Consider the following 19,852-nt stretch of genomic DNA (forward strand, 5'->3'; position numbering starts at 1 on the left):
TACGCTATTGCTAGCTTTTATCCGGCTTTTGAGAGAGTTAAAGAAGACTGTACAGAAGCAAACCAAAATATAACACTGAGGTTTAGATTTGAAAAGCTCGACAACTAACGAAAATGTATATGGCTTCCTGATACAAAAATCAACGGCCATTTTAGGAAAAAATATATACATATATATTCATTGCCAGTTGGATCACCCGAGGAAGCTTCCGCGGTACGTATTTTCGAGAGTTTTCAGCAGTCTCGAGTCCTGGTATTTTCGGACTTTTGAGATGCTACGAATCCCATTGAAACTTTATGTATGTAGCAACAGTTCAACGAGTTGAACGGATCTATTAACATCGCTAAATCCATGATTACCGTTGACACGTTATTCGTGAGCTATAGTTGGAATATTTTAGGAATGAAAAATCCCCTTACATAGAATAAATATAACGGCTAGGAGTGACATTTCTAGCATATGGAAATTTCCAAATTGTCTCTTTTTCTTTAGAGGCTATCTCAGAAATAACTCATGAGCAGAAATGGGGCTAGGCCACTCTGTAGACTGCGTGACAGGTGTGCATAAGTATACGAGTAGAGCTTTATTTTTTTAAAGGTTTTTAAGGCTGCGGTTCTCTTTACAGATCGCCGAAAGGTGGGGCAGTCTGGTATGTCACGAAAAAGCTTTGACGGATTAAAAAAAACACGATCGCTTTAGAAATGGTTAATTAATTGGAAAAATGGGAAACCAATGGAAAATTAATGGTGATTCGAGAACTAAACTGATAATAATTTACCTTGTATTATCTACGTAATTTTCCGATCGGCTGCTATCAGTTCTCCACTACTGTGCAAAGAAAATTCTTTAATAAGCTGTAGTCTATTATAGTTAGTTTTTTGTATTTGCCCGTTAGCTCTTTTAGCGCATTAACACGTTATTATGAATACGATCCTATTTATTTTCCTGCATTGAACTTATTTGCCCCCTGCATAGTGCCATTACGAGCACACTGCGCATGTAATAAAATAAAAAACACTAGGTAAGTTAGTCTAAATCTAAATGTTTATTTAGCGAATATATATATATATATATATATATATATAATACAATGTTTATTTCATGGGTGCTTTTACAAAAGCGCTGTCCTATCATTGATCATCATTTATTATTTAGGTTCTATGCGCAGGAATGGTTATATGGGTCTCCCTTCTCAGTCTCAACTCCCAATCTCTACAATAGGTTGTCTGGAATCTTACCTCAGTCATAGTTTATATTATAGTGGTATTAATTATGGTCATAAGTTAGTTAGCTGCTTCTTTATATTATTATTATTATATGTCTCATCAATCGTTCATCGGAACAGCTATTACGGCATCGTTGCCGTGGTTGCTACATCACTTAGGGGGAATATCTGGACGGTGTCCGCATCTTAAAATCATAAACATCATTATCGGGTACCCATTTCATTCGAATCGCAGTCATCAACTGTTCTAATTGTGTCTACCCAGACGAAGCCTGCCTGTAATTCAAGTACGATAGGCAAACTGTCCCGCAACGGGGTACAAAACCTAACTTGCAAATCCTTCCTCGTCCTGCTATCGCCTGCGATATTCCAATGGTCACTGTGTTTCGCATCATCTCCTACCTCTGTCAATGCATTAATTGCCATTATCTCACACTTTCTTCACTCGATTTCATGTTGCAATTTTTCTAAAGAGCAAATTTCGCCCTCGCGGTTCTTTCGTCTATGTATGTACACAGCCATCTGCGCTGATAGAAATGTAACATGTGCTGCATTGGTTAGGTAAGTTCAGCCCATGTTTGGGCCATTATCTCTGGAAGGACTGTCGCTCTAGAAAATGGTTGGGTTTGGCGTTGAAGATGCCCGTACAACAGTAATAATGTCGCGTCGATGGGCTAGCAGATTTTACAGAAAATTGTTTGCGAATATAGGGAATAGGTGTGCAGAACTAGTGCGATGACGGCTTGACCCTTGTCTCAGTCGTATTTGTTAAGATATAGACGTACTATCATTGTCACCTGTCGTTTCGGTACCGCTGGGTGAAGGCATAGCAGTGGCTATTAAACACTCGGAAAGGAGTTTTTCTAAAGGACATTCTACTTGTTGTGCTATCTCTCTCTCTCTCCTCTTAGTTCAGCGTTGTTTTGTGTGCTGAACTAAAACTTCATTGAAATGCTTGAGCTAGTTATCTTTATACATGAAAATTTGCTTAGTAGTAATTCTCATCTATCTTGTATTAGAGGACTAAACAGTCGAGAGTTGGCTTCTTCATTCCGTTAGACATTTCATTCTGCCGCCGTGGGTTAATAGATTCCCTTAGAGGAGTGTTCCCAATGCGGCATTAAGTGAAGTACACCTCAGTCTACTTCATGCTTAACACAATGCCTTCATGACCTGGCTGGCTGCTCGCCTAGGTCACACACTACATGAGTCTAATTCGTCCTATCTGTTATTACTGTTATTGGCATATCTATGACTATCATTCAATTTATTTAATATAATGGTCATTTCCATAATCGTATTATGTTATTATTTATTATTATTTTTTTTACCAGGAATTTTTTTTATTACCAGGAACCTATCGTGATCGTTATTGTTTTGCTGCCATCATAGCTTTCTATCATACCCTCCCGTAGAGCATTGTTCTATATTGCTTTCACTCTACTTTTCCCTGTAACGGCTTACCGTATATGTAATTTAGCGTCTTTGATGTTATCTATGACACATATTTATAAGTGATATAGTTCTATTGTAAAAACATAATAGATACAATTGTTGGCCAACGGTCGAAAATTGTTTCTCCTTTACAACGCGTTTCTATGGCAACTTGTTTGCCGCTTGTTGTTGAATTGGAATGCTTAATACACTATGTATAGCTCGTGTTCATGTTGAATTGAAGAACTACTCATTGAGTCTCACATATCAGGGTGTGAGCTGCGTACACGTGCACGCTCGACTGGATTTTTGCGTGTTTCAGACGTGCACTTATATCTGTGCGGTACGTACTAACAAGATTTATGCATGATAGACAGTGAAAACGGCAACAAGGCACTCTCCTCGTCTACTTACACTATTCGTACTTACTTACGTAATGCGTTACGTTACTTAAGTAATAATGAAGCGTATTCTCATACTTCGCTAGTAATTATTAGAATAGTAATATATCTTGACCATTTTATCATTGTCGATTCACTGAATGTAAAGCTTGAAGGGTCTTTAAAAACTGTCCTTTCGGAACTTCTCTTCAACGAGGAAGCTCCCTTTCGACGTCTATCATCCACAAGTTCGTTCGGAAACCGATCAACTATTTAAGTATGTCAATCAATGAGGTCCTTTACAAACCGGCCTATCGAACCATGAATTATAGTCGTTCCCCATTTAACCTCCACTATAATTTGCATACTGGATCAACCAGCAATTTCAACGACGAGTGACGAACTTTTAAGGACTATGTGGATATATATGGATATTAGGACGACTCAAACGTGGCGCTGCTAAGTACTAAATGGGTGCAAGTTTTTCTTATGCTGAAGATAACTTACATGCAAATTAATTATCGCGTAAGCTAATGCTACACACTCCTGAGGACGTTTATATTCTAGACGCAGTTGCTGGTTGAACTACGTAGATTTGTAGGTACCCTTTTGAACGTTCATTCACGGTAAATGTGATTCCATGTACGCTATGGCTCGTTGAGTGGACACTTGATTAACTTAGATAACAGTAAGTTCAGCCTCCAATAAACTACAACGTATTCGTTTACGGAAACAATGTGTATGATCATATCTCGATGCGTGTAGAAAGATGTCAGATAACAACCAACGTTACTGTAATTATGACAGACCTTTTCTTCTCAGCTTGTGCACGATATATGTCGCGTATAAAACAGTTTCTCCATATCAGACCCTTGTGATAGGTTTCGCACGAATGGTATCTTATTGCGTGCAGAAAGGTTGACTAGGCATGGAAATAGTCATTGCGCAATAAATGGCTATAAAAATGATCATCAAAAGTGCCCATAAATATGCCGACAAAGTATACGGCGATTATTATTGTTAAACACTGTTATTATATCTTTCTTCTTCTTATTTTGTTGTCTTTTTTTTTTACTGAGTCGAAAAGTTGCGAATTTCTCGCTTGCCAAACCCCGCTTTTAAGCACCCCGCGTGCATCATTGGGCATATAACAAAACTAACTCTATGATTTGTACCACTCCACCCATACAAACTGGCTAAGCTATAGATGCTATATAAATTTCCCACATACTTATTATTACAACGACAATTATTAATACAAATTATGAATACCAGAAATTACTATATCGAGGGTAGAATCATACCAACCGGGTTTCCTCCAGTACCTTTATGCGTTGGTTTATTATTATTTATTATAGCATAATATAATTATGTGCCTATTGATCTTGCGAGGCACGGACCCGCCTCGGGCGTCACAGAACCATCACGATTCGTCATTAAGGTATTGCTAATGATGACCAATAATACTTACGATAGTCGTAAGATTATGGTATTTCATATTCAGTGTTATTGATAGCAGCTGAATGTTTTTCCTATTAGAATTTTTTAGCGAGTTCATAGATATATGTATATATATCTACACAATGGACAATGTTAGCATCCTGGCAGCTTGACAAATCTTAGACTCGATCGGTAATCACGCGTATCAGATCAGTAGTATAGGCCCACTTGTACAAGTGGTCCTTTTGACAGTCTTGCTTTCAACAAATAAGTAATGGAGAAAATGCCGATCTTCTAATGGTTGGAACATAATGCAACAGAGATAAGTATCATCATTCTATGAGGTTTTGTTTCTAACCCTTGACACCTCATGGAGACGCACCGATTGCATTGTTTTAAGGAACATCCAGCTTGAGTTGTTCTGTGATTTACCGCTCCAGCAGGGTGCGTTTCGTTATCGATTACTTTACTGGCTACTGGCCATCTTGTTTCTATCAAGCTATCCCTATCAAGGTCTATCAAAAGCATTCTCACGAGTACTGCTAATTTATTTATTTAAAAGAAGCGTTTTTTTGTCTATTTCGCGTGGCTCTGTTCGTCCCCGATAAGAGCTTGTCTTTGTCGACAGGGTTTATCTAGCGGGGAATGACTTCATTAGATGGCTACTGGTTTGTTATGCCTGAGGTCTCTCATTTATGTCTCGTTCAACAAATAGATGAGTGGGCTACATTTATGAACGACTCTTCGTATAAGCTATTTACTATCGACATAAACGGTATGACGCGTTATCGTCATCTGACACTTATATCTGATGCAGCACCATGTCTCCTAATAGAATCAGTGGCTTGCTGATAGCATTCTGATCACTGTGAATCAACTACGGGGTCCATAGCTGACTTGTATCAATGACCTTAGCATGCAAAACATCGGTTTCATCGTATCTACCCACAATCATTGTGGTTAGTGGCTGTGTTATTTATTATTTACTTATTTATCCGTCTGAAACCGCACTATACAGGGGCACAGGGGACCTAGAAACATAGCCTCATATTAAATGTAACTTCCTATAATAGTTTTAAGTTAACGGTGTTTTTCTTCGGTATCACAGTCTACTCTATTGGCCACTCGCTGACGTCAAACATCGACAAGTCGAAGTAATCATTATAATGCATCCAGAAAACGTGGCGTCGTTGCACTCTTCCCCCGCTTCGCTGTGTGCAGTACATCCAATAACGGTTTCTACACTAAGTAACGGTGTCACTAACTTTTATCAGCGCACCGTGATAGTCTAATCGATGATAGCTCAATAGGTACGATACCGTACCGTACACATTGCGAGTGCAGTCCTCAGTCTTTTGATGGTGTCGTAATAACCTATATGTATTGTGAACACTATTTTAGTGTTTGTCATAGTCTCAGTTTCCACATGGCTGTTTGACCCTACTCGACAACAAACGTGAGCCCTGCGACCGCGTCACCTATTCCTGCACGTCCTGTTACGTGTGGTGGCCATGGTACCGGTAACCTATCACTGGGAGATAGAATGCCGAAGGTCGCACATATCGCATCATATTATTGTATATGGCTGACTGACAGGCTAACTTTGCTGTGGTGACCGCTCCTCTGACTGTGTTTGTCTGATGAGGAAGAAGCAGGCTATTGACGATCTTTTGAGATTCTATATGTCCGCAGAGGCTGGCAGACGTCGCGTGTGCTGTTACACCGTCAGCACTTCCTTGCACCCATTTTCTCACCATTATTGTCACTTATTGAGGATATTAGCTGTTTCTCATTCGACATTCTCCTACGAAAAACGGGTTCGCAGGTACATTCTCACATATACCCGCAGGCCTAACAGATTTCAAGTCTCAGATCTAGGTGTGAATGTGTGTGTGTGTATTGTAGTAGATTTTATGACCGTTGCCTGTTAAGTGCTTCAAAGCAGAGGTCTTCGTGTGCCCGAGAGGCGCTGATGAAATGCTAGGAAAATTGCCGACATCGGCAGAAGAGGGCGGTGAAAATAACGGCCAACAGAGATCTGGTGATTTATGATTTGTCTGAACAGTTGAAAATAAAGAAAGAGTCTGTTTGCACCCGAAGCAGCGGCAGATATCGAGAAGGGTCTGTCCGTCGCACTGATTTATTAGCAACGTTAACCAGATCGCCGAATATCGTACGATCGGCTCTCATTTGACATATACCTATATCGTTTTCTGTATGGGTATCAAGCAGTGTCTGCTTCGTGAAATGACACGAAGAGCCATTCCTACGAATTGTAGTAACTTTTGTCTGTGTGTACGCTACCGTACGAACCATTACTATGAGAAACTCTCAATCGTCTGGCCAGGGGCGTAGATTCGGTTACAGCTAGCACTGCTGCTTATGGTAAATATAAACTAATTAATCACTGAATGAGTAACAGGAAAACGGTGCGCGTCCAGAGGCTCCACTGGCAGCTGAGTTAGTTAGACGACATTTTGAGCCGCCATACAGCTGAAATCAGAAACAAGGCATAAAAAAGTTACAAATAACTAGCAATGAACAAGTAGTAGCGATATTAAGTTAACCCTATTTTAAAGTAGTCCAGAGGTACAAGGTCTGTGATAGCAGATGGGCGGAAAATATATAATTTTTGTTAGAACATATCACATTGGCAATTGATTAAAGTCTGCGATAATTCGGTAGATCGATGAAATCAGCAAACAAATGAAGATCGCCCTTCCGCTTACGATTTATCTAGTAAATCTATTGAATACATTGATGATAATTGCATTAAACACATATGGACGAAATTTAGTTCTACAGTTCACAACGAAGCGTTCTGAAGATAGCCCCCGTCTAAATGTAGGCCCGTTACCTGCCGATGGAGTGCTTCTGTCCGCAGGGACAGGATACTCGGATGTTGCCGAACAGGGTCAATCGAATCTATTCGTTTTTATCGGTTTCTGCCTTCTCCTCCGTAAGTTCATTGAGTGTATTGACGTACTGAAGAAAAAGACAAACAGGACAATGTCAGCCGCCACACGCCGGACACAGTAGAGCCGATATTACACCTTTGTTCCATGGGAACAATCCTTTACTTTAAGATCAAGGACTATACTTCATATAGACTCCATATAGTAACGTTGCTGAATAGAGCAGCGAACCATCATATACATAGATGCTCGTATACATATAGGCGCTTTTTACTCACCATATATCGGGAGAAACGACAGTGCAGTCTTCGGAGCCACGTCAATTGTGAGCCATGTTGAGTCATCGCCAGCTGGCGCAACGAAGCATTGAAAAATGAATCGGGATGAACCGAGTGAACACCATTAGCTAAATATTTTTGCAAATGTTTTGAAGGCCAAAAAAATATTAGTAATAAAACCACTTTATGTTTTACATTAAGCTCGGCAAAGTTCCTTGTCAACAAAGCTGTTGCGATAAAACTGTGTTGGCCCTAGGCATTTAGGTATAGAGTACATTGTGAATACATGATAGCTGTTTGTTTGCGCAAATGTTGGCTTGGACGATCGGACTAACGGTAAAACTTACATCCAGCTTTCTCCGTTGATCTGGAGTTAGAAGATAGACATAGGTAGACGGCCACAAATAACTGCAAAAGGAGTGACGATTCGTGAAGAAAGTATACACACCAATATTATTCAAATTCGGTAGTAAACTAGGTTATTCTTCGTATAGCGCAGTAAATAAACCGGTCCGAGTAAACCGAGAATGTCGATCCGCAGTGTTAACTACACGCTTAAGTTAGCATAAAGTTATGCACTTGACGACGTTCAATTGAATGTAAAATGTCCTATTGCTTAAATCGCGTGCCGATACGCGTATAAATACCACCAGTGAAATTCAAGGTGATTACCCGAAGGCTCCATCGAGAAGGCCACTGTACTTTCGAAGTATGTTGACTGATTCTAGCATAAACACCCGGAAATCAATCTGAAAGAGGGACATGCGAAAAAAAAAACAATTCATATTTATTCCATTTCACGTTTCCGTTGGACCTATTTATGCAGCCTTGTGGTAAGCGTTCATTATATCGCCTAATTAAACGGCAGCCTCAGCTAAATACCGAACGTAAATTTATTAAGCCTCATGGGAAAAAAAACATATTTTTACGTAAAAAATCACATATTCAACTCAGATTTATAATGAATGTATTGAAAACTAAACAATTATCGTCAGTTTGTGAAAACTAAAAAAAACGTGGTAAAATCCTACATTGAGTACTCATGTCTTTCCTTGAATATTGTCAAATTTATTATCGTCGTCGCTCGATTTGTCTGAGAGGCCTCGTAATAGTAGGCTGACTGCGTGGCTGCTTACCTTAAGGCCTGTTTCCGCAGGGTCTTCAAAGAAATATAACAACGCATCGAAAATTGAAACGTGATTTGAATGGCCTGTCACTCCATAATGGTCAAAGGAAACCACCTGCAATTAAATCCAATGCATTTTATGTCTACAAAATATAAGTACGATAGGACGTGTTTACTTTCGCATTGAATTTTACTGCAACATTAAGTGGGTAGGACAGGAATCAATCAGGGCTTATTCAGGTGACTCCGTTTGTCTTCATTAACTTCTACTGCTATTAGTAAATCCCCAGCAATAAGTGTAAGTAAGGATGATTAATTGTTTCAATCGATCATCCGCTCATCACCTATCTTCATTCTCCTGCCTTTAATGGTACACTATGTAAAGATTAGGCTGTTTCTAAGCACTTCCGAACATTTTTTGCAGAGAGTTCGAGTTCAGCGTCCCAAAAATGCCTTACTTCTTTCCGACGATTCAATGAGTCTTTATCTGAAAATATGTCGACTGAACTTCGTCGCCAAAAAACTATCATTATGCCTACCCCATTTTTCCATTACTATATCTAACCCATTGTTTTTTCGTAATGCGACGTATTATACTTTCTAAATAATCTGATCTCCCGCTTCGCTCGTTCGTGTACCAATGGTCCCATTGAAAAGCTGAAAGGGACGCGGACCGTTGAGGATAGTGTTTCATTGATGCCTAACACAAATACTACAGAGCACAATGTGAGGACCAAGCAATATTGCGATCTATCGTCTAATAATAGCCCACATAAAACGCGTTGGGCGAACATAGAGCGGCATAGGATTGCGTTTGAAGGGTTGGCGACGTTACGCACACCACGTCTTACCCACCAAATAAGGAGTATTGTCTAAGACAGAACGGGGGGGGTAACAGACGAATCCGAATTTCGGAGTGGATTCAACACGTCAGCCACCAGCGGGGGCACCAGTGAAAAGTGTCAGCTAATTAACATATTAGTTAGAATAGTTTCAGTCCGGCAAGCGAGATTACCAGCCTGCGAGAAAATCATCCAGTGCGCTCGACCGTGTATTGGTTTGAAAGCGTTCTACTGATATTGCCAAAACAGATGTGGGCAAAACAAAAAACCAAACAAATTTATATTTTTGATGTTTAACGCACAATGTCCCCCGAGATCCGTTTACGACACGGTAAATCTTTACCCCAAGGGCAAACCAACGTACGGACTGATAACTGTAAATTATACTATCGTTTGGATTTGATAATCTAAATTATTGCCTTTTGTCAACCATAAATCTAGCGTTCATGGTTGACGAAAGGAAGCCCACGTGCAATAAATCGATAGTAGGAAAAGTTGCGTAAAATCATTGACATTGAGCTTGCGTTGTACTTACCGTGTCACAGTTAAGGCTGGTGACGTATTTATAGATGAGGTTGGCGACTAATCGATCATTCCAACGTTTTTTCGGGTTATCAGGCAGCAGGCCATGCTAAACAGAAATCAGAAAATTTCGTAGGCACACGCAGTAAAGTGCAAACGTTTACATAATGTGAACGGGAATACTGGCTCTGGAGTGATTGTTTATTTATTAAATTTACCTAATAGACAGTATCCAGGTAGGTCTGATTGAAGGTTACGACCTACTTGGACATGTGCCCATTTCAGCGACACCTTCTGCAATTACGAGTGGCTGGTTTACCTGAACAGCAAATATCTCCATCCACCCGATCGGCCTGCAAGCCTCCGGGAATATCAAGCATACAACCATGATCCATTTGTCACATAGTTCCGACAGAAGGTTTAGCGCTTAGCGAATAAGGAACGATCCATGTAAGCTCACTAGGCATAAAAGTTACATGCAGAATAACTCGGTATCGCCTTACAAATACATCTCTTAATAACGAAAAGAATACGACTAGACGCTAGAACTATTTACTGTAGGTATTTCCTTATCCGCCGTTTTCTAATGACCATATTACATATATATATGGCTGTCATATATTAAATATGGCCTGTATTCCACCAATGATAGCCTAGCACTGTTCTAGCGTCCAAGGAGAGAGTGTGTAGCAAATCGAGGGTTGAACTGTTTTGGAACTTGTAATTCGAATTTAGTGTTTCACTTCGACACCTACCTGAATGACTGTGATGTTGCCTGCGGGAATGCCCAGAGATCTACAGGCGTTCAACAATTCCGCCTTCCGCCGCGAACCCTCCCGGTAATAATCGCCTGTTGGGTTGAGTTGTTCGGAGGCGGACAACACCCGAGTTGAGTGGTCGAATGGGAGTGGTTCGCATAGAAAGACCGAGGTAGGGGTCGATCGTGAAAAGAAAGCCGTTGGTAATAAACATAATGGTAAGGTTAAGGATGAAAACAGCGCATCGATAGCGGAAGATTTCGAAACATGGATCACAGGGCTTAAGGGGATTTCAGGCTTTGTTTGTACGTAAGATATTATTGGTTATAAGAAACGTATTATACAGGTATAATTGGTATTGTGCAGCATCTCTTACTGCAATAAACTGGCATCAGGTATTAGAAAAGTAAAGAATTTAGAGAAAAGTATCGAATGATCCCAAATAAAAATATCAAGTGGCCTGAAAGTACATGTATCAGCTTGAAATTTGCCGGAAGAACGGAAGAAGATTTGCCGGTACTCTTCACTGTAACGTTACTGATAAGCTTTACATAGACACTTCTTCCTTACGTCTGGTGCTTTGGTGCGTACGCAGCGCTCACCTGTTGAAAGGCAAAGTAAATACACATCTGTACCGCGTTCGATTTCATTCACAATCAACGGTCCAAAGAACATCGACTCGTCGTCCGGGTGAGCTGTCACCAAGAGCAGGCGCTAAAATATAAAACATGCGAGTACACAGATGACGAAAAAGTAACCATGAATACAAGCGATACATCAATCCAAAAAGAAGACAAAGGGTCGCTTGACTATTGTCAAAAGGACAAACCCAAAAAAAATCACGCTTTTGTATATATATATATATATATTATAGCATATGTTGCTCGAAAAATTAGCACACTAGGAGTTGCTCCTTGGTGGAATTTGGTAAAAGGAAGTCCAATCGACGTATTAAGGAGTACGAACAATTTCTGAAAAACGAGAATGATTACCGGACCAAGCCGTTAGGCGGGAGCGTCAATATTTGCAACAAGCGGTTCGTGCTTGGTTCGTGTAAAAGACCGGTGTAGAAACCGGTGATGTGGGAAAGCTCTAAGGGAAGGCTCTACGAACGCTTTTTGCCGGAGGAAGTTTGCCGAAACGGTACTTCTGCCGCCATATTAGAAGCGAAAAACGTGTCTGCACTAAGCGGGCACGACTGGATGAACTGAAAATACAGCTCAAATCCTCAACGTGTCCCAGACAATCTTTTGAAGAACCGCAGCGGCTAGAGTGGATTCGTCATCCAAGTTAGTCTGAGTGGCCCAATAATATATATATATATAAAGAAGGACTTGTGTATTCTTCATGTAATTATGTTCCTCGCAATGGCCAACGGTATCGCGCCCAGCAACGCCTCTTGGCTGGCCATTTTAGATAGCGGTTGCGCGCTGTTGCAACAGTCTTCCAACAATCCGGGTGCCCTCATATTTCCGTTCATCGTCGTACGTATTCGGCGCATTCTCTTCATGGAGCCTTCACGATCCAGATCTAGCCTCCCGTACGGTATACATTTAGTTTCCTCTGTTGGTCATACCCGCTTCCGTCGACAAAATCCTTTCTTTTGTTCCTTGTTTCAGCGCTGGCGATGCGATGTCATGGACCAGCGGCTAACCCAAAGGCCAGCCTCCTGCGGACGTCAGACCTCCAACCGGCCTGTTCCTTGTGGCGATTATATAATCTCGTCGTTTGTGTACAGATTGGTAAAAGCGCATCTCACCTTAAAATGCGTAAGATACGCTACAAAGGGATTAAGCCAGTCACGGAATCTTTGCAGTTGAATAACGTCACGGTATGCTACGCATATGAACGCAGAGGCAATATGAAGTTGGGTTAAATGCCAACAAAATCTTCTCATACCAGCACTCAGTCAGTTTATATTTGGAAGACCTCTTCTTACACCCCCAACCCGCTAAAGCACGCGAAAACATTTTTCAAACTGCGTTGATAAAAACCAAAGGCGGCGACGACGATAGATGGTACCAGGGTGTAAACCTGACATACCAGAATTACAGACGAACACAATAGCTTTTTCGTTGGCTGAAGCACAACAGCAGCCGAAGCAAAAAGGGAAAACGCTGCTATAACGAACTCTACTACGTACACCAAGCAGGTATTAACCAGTATATAGTCACCACATTCCCTTGTCTGTTACTCTAGCAGAGCGGTAACAACAAGTACACAGAAGACACGTAAAATCAGTGAGGCAAGTTGACAGGCCTCTGCAGTCCCTCCACGACTAGTCCTAGTCCCTTCTAGGTCGCTCAGTTTCTTCGGTGGTGCGATAGCGAAACTTTTGGAAATAGCTAGAGGTTCCGTGCCCCGTGCTTTCTTCATGCTCAATCCCTTTCGTTCACACTTTCCAACTCACAGTGTAGACGAGTCTTTAGGCAGCGCTAGCTCGGTAGAACTGTGCAAGCACCGGGTCGCGGCCAGGAGTGAGTAGTCTAAACTATACGCTATGAGACATACCAACTTCCGATATCAGCGTCGAAGCAGAAAAGCCAGCATCGAGTGATGTGACGCGGATCACAGACGAAGCTATCAACGAAAGTGAGTCAGTCGACTGTGTGTGATTTAGTAGAAGAGAACAAGACTCAGACACGAAATAACAGCCATTATATGAGTCTTTCTTGATATTGACCCAGTTAGCGTTCCAGCAAGAAGAAGAAAGTCATTCGTAGACCCGAATCACCACACTGTGTGTTGGTACGGTATTCTCGGTGTTACTCCGTTAGTTAAATTAAGTAATATACTTCCTCTTTGGCTCGGTTATATAGCACAGTGGAATTCGTGAATAACATACGTCAGTGCTGAGTACCAGCTAAACGCATCATGAGGCGTTTTGATGGGAGATGCCATGGATGAAGGTGCTAAAACGGTGGTGAAGTATTACGCACTCCGGCACACAATATTAGATATTTGACGCACTTAAGATTAGTGCTTCGATGAAATTTTTATTAAATGCTTCTTTTACGTGTATAAATGCATTCTACCTATACAGACAAGCATTACGCCCCTGTATGGGTTGCGTAATGTTATGATCAGATGTTTTTAAGGCAACATACAGTCTGCAAACAACATTTCCTCATACGCCGTACAATACGGCGAAACAGCCTCCGTTTGATGACGTTTGTCGTGCAATTAGTATATCCTAACTATTTACCTCTACGCCACCTAGTTGCTTCGCTGTACGCCGTTTTCGCGAACATATTATCACTGAAAGGGGAAAGTAGCAGAAAATAAAATCAACGTGTTATTAATGTGCAAGAAACGTTATTTTGACCTGATAGGAACAACGAACTTATAGAAAGTCTACTGTTTTTTCTATATAAAACCTACACAAAAAAGGCAAAAAACGTTTGGTAAAAGTCAAAATAAAGGAAAGGCCTTTTGCCATTGACAGTGAAATCTGCGAAGTCCAGTGACTTTTTGCTGTGTTCGGACTTGTTTCTTGAGTATTCGTTCGCAGTTTTGTTGTAGACGAGAGGTATGCTCGGTGCCAGCTTCACACCTGAACCAAAACGCGTGCGCAAAGAGATTGAAGTAAGGATACAGCACGTGTTATGTTACACTATCTGCACTGTTGTCCTTAGATGCTCTCAGTGCGCCTTAATTATCTCTATTTTTCATTAGCTATCCATTGGCTTCTTTCAGGCTCGCGGATAAAAACCTTCAGTGCAGGGCTTGTGCATAGTCCTTCCTGTGCCTCATCCGTTTGTTCTGCGCGCTTTTGTAAGCACTTTTGTAAATTTTTTGTCGTTTTCTCTACCTCATGACGCTCGCTAACAATACTTGCAGATGTACGATACAAATGCATTGAGGCCTGTCTAATACAAGTCGTATACGCTATCAACGATCATGAACAGTAGTAAAAAATATGATTTTCCGACGTCTTTTTTGAACTTGTATAAAGGTTTTGTTGTATGTACGTGTAAGGCGCCCCAAACGCGATCTTTCTCCTTGGGGTATCCTTGCTTATTAAAACGCTATTTTAGCCAATTTGTATCAGCTATTGGCAAAGATTATGGCACACGCTGAAGAAGGCAACAAAAAAGACTCACATAGAAACATTGTACCCAGCCCCAAACTCGATTTGACCAACGAGAATGGAGAAGACACGGATAAGCTATGCTGAGACTAAACTGCTTATCAAGCCGCATGCGATGACGGACTTGCGGCAGGCCCGCGAGAATGGGGAAGCGTAAGTTCTGTAGAGGATGGTCCTGTTTTTACGGTTCTGCGCATCCCGGATGCGCTGATCCTCAATCTAACAACACAGTACGTCCTAGCAGAATTGAATGCTGCTATTGCTTCGAGTACGATCGCAATTGGAGACATTGTGACCAACATGCAAAAAACATTGATAGCTTCAACAAAGATACAACGAAATGGGAGACCTTTTATCAACGATGACGATGGCAACATCTGTAAGTTAAAAAATGTACGAATAAAATCAAATAATAACGCTAGGACAGAGGCCTTACATATATTGATTTTTCGTGACCTTAGATGGACAAATACTGTGTAATATTTCAACACACAAGAAATCACTTATATGAACAGATGCAACGAACTCGGCGTATCATTCGAGCGTAACTTAAACTTTCGGACATATCGGATACTGAATCGGTAAGTACGACTACATTTACCCCTATTTGAGCGTAACGGCTTACGAAGTGAGTGCAACGTCAAAGTACCGCAAACATGAATTGTCCTTCTACGCAGTCCAGTAAGCGTGAGTGGTGTCCCTCTTTAAATGAATATTAATAAAGCTTTATATTTTGTGATATAAAAAGATATAGACACACTCTAACAGTATTAAATCCAATTTAGTATTTCCTAAAAGGCGTTGCTATTGCACGCGTACAATGGATGCGTTAGTTTATTAAAGAAGATAGCATCATTTCAAGTACATAGCTCAATATCGTTGGCTGGAATTTACGTCAGCTAATCTGAATGTTATTGGAGTATATAACGGTATTTAAAGACGAGCTGAAAAATAAACGTAGCTCAGTTATCCGTACAGGACACTTGTAGGCCAATACCGCCTCGAAACAATTGGGAATTTGTCTGGGTCGCTCGAACGTTCCTATTTTTCAATGGTTAATGGTTAAGTGTAACACGCTTATTTTGGAAGGCTCTTATTCCAAACCTTGTCTTGTTTGACTTATGCTCGAAAGATGGGCTTTTTTGAGAGAAAGAAAGGGGATTTTATGTCGATGGCGTTGAGGTAGTCAGAGGGCTGCGGACGCAGCATAACCTAACAATTGTAATAGTACAGCGTAGATCTAATAACTGAGAGAGGTAGATTCCGGTCTAACAATCATCCCTATCAAAGTTACTCTCGTCAAGTTTAAAAAGGGAAGTGAAAAAAACTACCGTTAAGTTGAAATTGTTTTCATTTTTCAAAACAACAAATCGCTTTTTACTCATACTTGAACCAATATAACTTCGTTCTATACATCACAATCGTCCCAGAGGTTAGCTTTTTAACTTGGGTGCCAGTCAGAAATATCGAAACGATCAAACAAAAAAATCTGTTTGGTGTCCGAAGCTGAGGCCAAGCCTTACGGTTAGAAGTAAACGACCACAATAGTCTTGTGACGTAATGAAAGAACCTTCTAACGGTGCATGATTACTATACACAGAAGCAACAGATGGAAATCGAGACGGCTAATGCACCAGTATGATACGCGATAGGGTGAAACCATCTAACTTTTCCTAGTGAATTCTAAAATAAAAGATCATAACGACCGTTTCCTAAACACGAGCGAACAAAACGGATTCAAGTAAATGCAGAAGCCTGAACCCTTTATTGAAATATTTATTACTAGAGATGAAATCCTTTAAGTCGAAATACCTGCTTCAAGCAACTGGTCGTGTTGCTACAAGAGCCTGTCGTTGATGCTAGTCGCTGCCGTTTGAAAGATCTATGGACTACATGCGTCTGTCTTCTTAGGACACAGCCATAGACACTTGGTCAGCGTCCGACTCGATTTCGAACATCAACGGGGCCAGGGTTTTCTATTAATTTGCATTGGCTGTCAAACCTGTTCTGGCGCTTTGCGCTACAGGATTCTGATACAGAAATGAACCGCACTCGTACACTGCTCAGACCATCGAACACAATGACAGAAGTAGCAGCCCGGACACGTTTCAGAGACCTGAGTTTGTAGCTTCTGCCCACATGGCAGGTGCCCGCCAATTACTATGACGCAAGTAACTTAAAGTTCAGCAATTCCTGTCAAACCGCATGATTTTCCCATTATCGCCAAATAGAGAGAACTGCAAATTTGTGGCTTCAAATAGAACGATGTATGTAACGAGTACATTAAATTAGGACGTTGCGATGTTTTTTTTTTTGCTACTAAACAGGGTATGTTATATTTCGTATTTGAGTGACAGTTAGTTATTCTTACGTTATGTATCCCCGCCACTGCAACGACTGCCTCTTTTGTTTCGGCCAAATGATGTATGCCATCTCATCAGAAAGTAGCTAGTTTAGGCAAAGTTAAGAAGATGAGTATCCAGTAGGGGGAAAATGCAAGAATCAATCGATCGATGCCGGAGAGCATGAAAGATGTTTCGAAATTCAAAAAGACAGCGTACACAGTGTTTGCCTGTGTAGCCTCGCGTTTCCATGAAACACGATGATCTGATTTCGCTTGCGGGGCCTTTTCTCTTGGGTTGGCTTGATGCAAATGAGCCAAATAAACACGTACCGGTCAGGTTTTCGGTTCTTAGAAAACAATGTGTACTGGGTCAGGTCCTAGAAGTTCCGCCAAATGCAAAGCATCTATTGCTTAGACAAGTATTTAGGCCTAGATCGAATTCGATCCCAGGCTTTGGCCTATCCTGAGGCCATCCTTTCCAGTCTCTAGTTCATGTTGATATAGGGATAATTTCTTCTTAGCGGTGACAGTTCTGTGCCAAAATTTGTCATTGTGACTGCATAACGCTTGACACAAGGCGAGACGTCGAGATGCAGCGTTAAGCTGTAATACCTTGTTAAATTCAGGCGGTTAATGAGGCACCCACGTCCCAGATTTCTGTGTACACTCAAAAGACTACATGCGGCTCACGACAGTCGTGTTGAGTGCCGCCGATTATTTCGCCCAATTCTTGAATTGTTTGTCTTGTTTCAGAAGCAACTTGAACTGAGACGGTCGACCATAGCAGGAGGCAATCCTGTCGAACTTAGCATATTACCTTTGGGCAATGTTTTTAACGATGGCGCCATTACTGTGCACAAGGCAAATGTTTCGCGTCATGGAGAGCTTGTCACCGGTGTTTTGGCTCCAACGAAATCTACAATATAGTGGGGGTCACAAAAGCACTTTCCCATTTGAAGCATCCATGTTTAAGGAGTTCTTGCAAGTTTTTCATTGTACCCGCAACACAATACCGCTATATCACTCCTAGTGTCGCAACAGCGCCTTCGGACGGTATGTCAGAAGTAAATAAAAAGGACGAGGAAAGCTCTTAAGCGCAGAAACTCCTTTTCGAATCTTACACTAGGTAAAGTCGAACACATGCGCCGGGAATCGTACTTGACACATGCACAGAAGGTGTAATGTATTGGCCTTAAGTGAAATCCAGCTTACTCATTGCTAAGAAAGAAATAACATTATCCCCTTGAAAGGCCATTAGTTGACTCTAAGAAGTTGATTAAGTATAGGAGCCTTGTGTACATGATCGGCACGATACGCACCCATATTTGGGTTCTTTGTACGGCGTATTCTGCTGGTAGTTAGGGAATTCGAAAGGTAACCAGCGATTATTGCAGATTAGGGCATTTTTTAAAGGTTCGAGTACGATGTACAGCTAAGCTTTCAGCGACACGTAATATGAGCGAACTAATGGTATGACTTTGTCGTTTCGAAAACATTGGCACAAGGGCCAATACCATATAAGCATATTCTCTCAAAATCACAAAATAATTCAGCTTATATTATTGTCTATCGTGGATAATTAGCTAGTTAAAATACGTGTACAACTAACAGTAAATCACTTCGTCGTGCATTTCTGTTGTAATAGATCGTAAATAAAGTTATTACTTATTACGAACACTTTACGCCTGGCACCACTGCCCTATACACCTACGAGGAGGGCATTTGGCACACAGCAACTATTTTTATTCGTTGCTACTCCGTTCCTCCTGTTCGGGAAAAGCATTTATCTAAATAACACACCCTAAGCAGATCTAAGACCTTCGATTGTCCGGCTATATTAGATTAACTGAAGTCTAGTATTAGGCCCAAGTTGCAGGATGCTTTAAGGCATGCTTGCAAACAATATAAATAGCGATGCCCCGGGGCGACATTCCTGTCCTTCTTCCCTACTTCATCCTTTACGTCCTCAACCGCGACTTTTTACGAGGATCGTTCACTTTGGGATTCGTTCGATATCTCGTATCGATGGCGTTCGTTCAGCTACCTAGTCCGCACTTCATCATATCATTAGACCTCTTTCTGGAGTAATTTTTGTTGGTTTCTAATCAAGGTAGAAAACTCGATTTCTATTTTAAAGCTATGACGCCTGTGAGCCTTCGTCCTAAACGAGACCGAGCCTGTAAAAATGTTTCTGTCAAATAAAAGCTCTATGCTTAATATTTACATCCTATACATGATCATTTCATTTGATTTCAGAGTAAGCAGATCTAATGAATTTGTTTTCTATTTATAAAGCATGTGTTGTATTAACTATTCAACACATTTCAGTCCTGTTTTTGTGGTTGCACGTAATTGACGGAGGATACTAAGAAAATTCAAGTTTTACGCTGGTTGACCCGAGGTCTACGAAATTGGTCATTCCGTTGCCAACATGCACTCAGATACACACTCGGATCTACGAAATATTCAGCTCAGATATTTTAAGCCTAAAACAAAAC

General features: G+C 41.0%; 1 protein-coding gene across 1 annotated transcript in view; it reads right to left on the reverse strand.

Moving 5' to 3' along the window:
* Nucleotides 1-1,026: 1,026 nt before the first annotated feature.
* Nucleotides 1,027-19,852, reverse strand: part of LOC111253122 (N-acetylglucosaminyl-phosphatidylinositol de-N-acetylase-like) — a 61,693-nt gene continuing 42,867 nt past the window's right edge. The window contains exons 2-11 of the mRNA XM_022812093.2: nucleotides 14,126-14,178; nucleotides 11,523-11,634; nucleotides 10,918-11,012; nucleotides 10,176-10,271; nucleotides 8,809-8,913; nucleotides 8,345-8,421; nucleotides 8,020-8,080; nucleotides 7,673-7,744; nucleotides 7,337-7,464; nucleotides 1,027-6,972 (exon numbers count right to left, since the gene is read on the reverse strand). Coding sequence (XP_022667828.1) covers nucleotides 7,405-7,464; nucleotides 7,673-7,744; nucleotides 8,020-8,080; nucleotides 8,345-8,421; nucleotides 8,809-8,913; nucleotides 10,176-10,271; nucleotides 10,918-11,012; nucleotides 11,523-11,634; nucleotides 14,126-14,178 — 731 coding nt within the window. The 3' untranslated portion in view covers nucleotides 1,027-6,972; nucleotides 7,337-7,404. The remainder of the gene's footprint in view (nucleotides 6,973-7,336; nucleotides 7,465-7,672; nucleotides 7,745-8,019; nucleotides 8,081-8,344; nucleotides 8,422-8,808; nucleotides 8,914-10,175; nucleotides 10,272-10,917; nucleotides 11,013-11,522; nucleotides 11,635-14,125; nucleotides 14,179-19,852) is intronic.

The sequence above is a fragment of the Varroa destructor genome, unplaced genomic scaffold (assembly GCF_002443255.2).
Source record: "Varroa destructor unplaced genomic scaffold, Vdes_3.0 BEIS01000006.1, whole genome shotgun sequence".
Classification (NCBI taxonomy): domain Eukaryota; kingdom Metazoa; phylum Arthropoda; class Arachnida; order Mesostigmata; family Varroidae; genus Varroa; species Varroa destructor.